At 32.9% G+C, this 5,536-nt stretch overlaps 1 protein-coding gene across 2 annotated transcripts; it reads right to left on the minus strand.

The window, feature by feature from the left end:
* Positions 1–2,284: 2,284 nt before the first annotated feature.
* Positions 2,285–3,540, minus strand: LOC107950738 (structure-specific endonuclease subunit slx1). Of its 2 annotated transcripts, none has more exons than XM_016885686.2 (3): positions 3,128–3,540; positions 2,800–2,906; positions 2,285–2,645 (listed from the first exon to the last, which is right to left on the minus strand). In XM_016885686.2, the coding sequence occupies exons 1-3, from the start codon at positions 3,343–3,345 to the stop codon at positions 2,464–2,466; spliced, it is 507 nt and encodes a 168-aa protein (XP_016741175.1). In that variant the 5' UTR covers positions 3,346–3,540; the 3' UTR covers positions 2,285–2,463. The 2 variants fall into 2 exon arrangements, with proteins under 2 accessions (XP_016741175.1, XP_016741183.1); XM_016885694.2 differs by having other exon boundaries at positions 3,203–3,435.
* Positions 3,541–5,536: the final 1,996 nt, after the last annotated feature.

A 5,536-nucleotide genomic window follows, 5' to 3' on the forward strand; every position in this document is an offset into this window, starting at 1 on the left:
GTGTCATTTCTATATTTTTACTATTTTTTACTTTTTACTATTAATAAACGTTTTTACTTAGTTTTACTCATTTTGAGACCCAAATTGGAAAAATGGTGTTATAAGGAACCTAACAAAATTTTTGAGTGGCAAAGGTAGGTATCACGACATTGATGCTATAAAAATCGCGACATCGAGTCCCTTTGCTTCTAGGGGGCAAAATTGCAATGAGAAATCAACCTAAAGCCGACTGTCAAGAGAGTAGCGACATTGAGGGTATGATGTTGCGACACTAAGCCTCCGAGGTTGTGAGATCCCTAAAGGTATCGAAGTGAAGAAATTGTGACCAACACCAATGATGTAGCTGTTATTTCAATAGGGTCGGAAGCGTGTAAATTATTGTACTAAAAAATCACATAAAGTTCAATTCCCAAGGAAGAGAGGTGGATCACAAGGATCTCTTAAATACCAAGTTTTTCCTTAGTCAGAATATCCCTTCTATAGTAATTTAATAGCACAATTAAATACTACTATTATACTCTCAAATATTGAAAAAAAATAGGACAAGAAAGAACACAAGAGTTTAACGAGGTTCGATAAATTATACCTACGTACTCGGACACTAACACCAGATGATAACTTTACTATTTCCAAAATATTACAAACAAATAGAATTCCTTAAGATTCTCAAATGGGAGAAGAGAGAAAACTAAGAGAGAAAGATTGGTTGGGATAGTTGAAATGAAAAATAAGAAGGCCTATTTATAGTTGAAGTTCAGGGACTAACTTGCAAATGGCCTAAAAAATTAGGGACCAAAATTGCAATTATCCCATTCAACTTTTCAACATTCGGTGCAACTTGCTTCACTTTTTTAACAAGTTGCTTCCTACCTTTGTTGACTTTTCAACAGTAGCAACATTGACCAGTGGATGCCGTGACAACGAAGAACCCCTACTACCACTAGTGTACCACTGTCAAGGATGTTGCGACACCAAAACTTTGAAGTCGTGACATTGAAGCTTGACAGAGTGAAAAACTGCAGGGGCAATTTTGCATCCAAAAAAGCTTTGAGTCACTTTTTATTTAAGAGAATAATTGTCAATGTTAAGTTAATTGACTTAAATTGAGAACAGTCAATCCAACTTTGCACCACAGCCAGCACCGGGCATTGCTGTTTGTTTTGTCTGAAAAAAGACAGACATAAGTTGTAAATACTGTCACACACTTGTATGTCTGTACTAACTCTACTACACAACCAATGTAGTTCATATCATCATGCATTCTCCTCAGAACCCACTATTCTCAATGGCACATCCATACCAAATTTAACAATTCATGTCAGCTTACAAAGGAACCTCACGATTTTACCTACACAAAGTACCTTACAAGTTTACAAGTTTAAGATGATACAAATATTTGTATCATAACATCAACTTCAATACACAACTTATGCGAGATTCATGGCTCCAACAAGAAAAAAGAAATAAAAAGACAATGATACTAACTAGTTTTACTTCAAATCAAGATAGTCAGAACCAGTCCGATTTGCGCACCATTTTTCTATTGGAACCAATGCGTATCATTACCAGCCTGTTTCGATGTACTGTTTTAAATTTATCGATTTTTTAAAAATATTTAATATGTAAAATATTTAACATATCAAATGAATTTGATTAAATAATTTCAAATATAAAAATATTAATTAATTATATAAAATACTCATCAATAAACTTCACAAAAAAAAAACCATCTCACTCATTAAACAACAAATCATCCATAACATTATTTAAAAAACTCTACACTAAATATATAAAATGAAAGTTTAACAAAAACATATATAAAATGTTGTGTTTGTGAAGCATTTAGAAGTTGTCTTTTTTCTTTTCTGTTATATAAATTCTTTACTTTTTATTATTCATTAATTTTCTACTTACAATTTTAAAGTTCCTCCTTTACCTTGTTTAAATTTTAAATTTGATTAATAAAAAATATTAAAGTTGGTTAAATAATAATAATTTTATCTATTTTTAAGCATTCTTCATGCACCGTCCAATATGCAATGTCCCGGCCGGTGCAACCTAAATTGGTTGGAACAAGCTGGTGCGGTACATACTGGAATTTACACCAGTACAAAAAAGAGAAATAATTGTTCCAATTTATTATTGGAACGGTGCACACCGACCGGTGCAACAGGAACCGGTACAGAATGGACTATATTGCTTCAAAAAACATGCTTTTTGTATCAAACAATGTTACGTTATCTACACAGAATCAAGGTAAAGTAAGAAAAACAAGAAATGGGACTATTCAAATCATCATCAATAATGATTTAAGGCTTTCCCTTTGGCCAGTTATTACAAATGGTTGTAGCATTTATAACAATTAGTATTACATATTCAATGATTTTCTATCTTTTGATGAACACCTCTTCGTACAATATTTTGAAGACAATGAAAATTATCAAGAATTGGAGGTATTATGAATTAGGAAGTACTCATTTGCCATTCAACTTCTAAGTGACTGCAATCCAACATACCTTTAACCTTGTTCAAAGCTGTTTGCCTGTGTTGTAATAACGTTAGGGAGCAATCATCAGCTTCCTTATTCTTCTTTTTGCGAGGCAGTTTTCTTGAGACCATTTTCCATTTGAATTCAAACTCACAAGCTAAAATAAAATAAGGAAACGTCAACAGGTATGCTTAGCTATGTTAAGATCATATTCATAGCAGAAATTTTGTATTTAATCTAATTGAACACATCCATCATGTTAGCAAATTTCATGCTAATAAATACATGAATGTAGAAGAAAGTGAAAATACCTTCACTTTGGTCATGGAAACCCCGAACTACACAGGCGCAGACCCATGGCCTTCCAGCACGAGATGCTTTTGCGCCACCGCTAAGTTCACCATTATGTTGCTTCAAACTGCAATTATCAAAGCTCAATATTTTTAGTTATTTTGAATCATTTTCTTGTGTAAAGAAGAAAAAAAAAAAGAAGACGAAGCCAAATTCACAAAGCAGACATTTAAAGCAATTTCTACAAATTTATCAATTACTGCTCAAAAACAAGCAATCAAACCCAAAACAAGTGACACAAATAAGGATTTCAGTTTCAAATAGAAGATATATGAAAGAGGATGGTACCGGCGAGAGAAATTGTTGGTGACACCAACGTAGGTTTTAATGGGGGAATTGGTGGAAAGAATTAGGTAAACGCACCAGGCTTTTAGTTCTGATTTCGATTTTGCAACGGCACTCGATTCTGACGGCAACGATGGTTTTACGATATTGGGTTTAGGGTCTGGGATTGGGATTGGAATTGGGTGTTTCACAGATCGGAATGTTGATGTGAGCAGCCTCATCTCAACCTCAACTAATCATCCGATCCCAAGAGTTGTTGTATTTTGGGATTTTAATTCAACGGTAAAATTTTGCCCTTCTGGAATTCATTTTGAATTAAGGGCTGTGATTTTTCTGGCAAACCCATTACTGAAGTTACAATCAAACTCCAGGTTCAGTTAGTTTTAACATAGGCCCAAATGGATAAAATGGATTCCATTTTTAATTGTTTCGGCCATATACAGTTTATTATGAATTAACCATAGCCTGCCTAATTCAAGAAGCAATATCAGGAGATTTGAACCCATAACCTCAAGCTCAAGGTTTTGAGCCTTGCAAGCTATCAATTACTCTATTTCGCGATGAAAAGAAACTAAGCTAATGGACAAACAAAGATTGCATGCGCCCCTCTTCCATGTATGGACAAATAGAATAGCCTATTTATATGGAATGGTAAAGGGGCCCATCTATTTTCATCGATCATAGAAATAAATAAAAAAAAGGAAGGAATATTTTAATTCTTACCAACTTGATCTTGTTACCCCCGGCAACAAACATGCGTGAACCATTTCACGAAGTATGCGTCCGGATAGTCCAAACTCTCGATAGTTAGCTCTCGGTCTTCTAGTCGAAAAGCAACGTCGATGAAGATGTGTGGGTGCACTATTTCAAGGTGAGGATTGTAATTTTCCATGAATTTTTCATTTCTCACTCAATGAAGGAACTTTTCTTATTTCTTTTTTTGAGGACCGAAGAATTAAGTGAAATTTTTGTTCCAATTTTTGCCTCTTCTCCCTATGAATCAAACTTTTCTTTGCCATAATGGTTCAGTTCCTATTATTATCAATGGTACAAGTTAGGTCCTAGATGTAGAAATAGAAAGGGGCATACCCCCCTCCTCCATCGAAACAGATGATATTATCGTAGATACAACACATAACATAAGTGCTGGAATTTGAATTAACCAAATTTACCCGATGTAGATGCAATCAAGAAAGCCACTTAAATATATAACCTACAAAAAAGTGAGTGCTAGTCCAACTAATCTTGCATGTACAATAGAAAGAGCCACTGGTTTATGATTCATATTAGAACATAATACTAAAAGTTTAACAAACTTTTAGTAAATTTGGGGTTCAAATTGAAATTTAACTGTCAATTGAATTTTAGCATAATTGATATTGACATTATTATTAATACGGGAAGGCATAAATTCGAGCGAACTAAAATGCATTTATGCTAAAGTTTCAACAATTATAACGACAATTTATGAACTGTTGAAATAATATTAAACAACATGAAATATCTTTCTCCAGGGACACCTAAGTTTGATGGACTGATTTAATATATAATGTATTCTAATTAATTAAGGAAAAGTATTTGTTAAGGTTTATGGTTTTCAAGATATGATATTAAGAGATCAATCATTCTGAATATCATCTCATCCCATCATTAGAATCTACCTATCTTTACCCATGCCATAATCAAATCATATAGAATTAGAAAGCCATCATATATAAATCATGAAACTTCACATGCATATCTTCATTGATTTTTCGCAAAAATTAAACAATTGTTATAATATCAATGAAGTCCTAAAAATATCATAAAAGTTAAGATTATGTAATACACATTTTTTTATAAAAGTAAATTATTGTCAGTACAAACGAAATTATGGGTTTTTAGAGTGAATATCTACTGCTGCTAAGTCAAAAAGCTGGGATTCGGTAAATTCCTTTAAAAAAAGGTTAGTGCTGTAATATATTCTTTCTTATCATTACTTGTCTTGTTTGCTTCTCTTCCCTTTTATTTATTTATTATTTGGTCTTCCTTCACTAACCCTGAGACTGCTTTTGTTTTGTCCTGGTTGATGAGCTCCAAAGGCTTTCAAACAAAAGAGAAAGGAAAAACCTATGCATGACTTGAAACAGTATACTTCTTTCAACTTCAACTGTGGTTATATTAATGCAATATTATGATTTTATTGAATTCATTGAATCTACTAAGCTAAAAGGGATGGAGCTCACTGTTATATTTCATCATTTCATTGCTTTTCTAATGCTGATAATTCATCAAATTTAAATCTCATGCATTGTGCAATCTAGTGCAAAAGAAACCTTACCTGAAAAGGTTATGCTATGATATGATCGTATCAATCAATCAAAAAAATTATAGGTATCATGTACTATTTTTCCACCCCCTAATCACATCACC

Source organism: Gossypium hirsutum, chromosome A08 (assembly GCF_007990345.1).
Source record: "Gossypium hirsutum isolate 1008001.06 chromosome A08, Gossypium_hirsutum_v2.1, whole genome shotgun sequence".
In the NCBI taxonomy this organism is placed as follows: domain Eukaryota; kingdom Viridiplantae; phylum Streptophyta; class Magnoliopsida; order Malvales; family Malvaceae; genus Gossypium; species Gossypium hirsutum.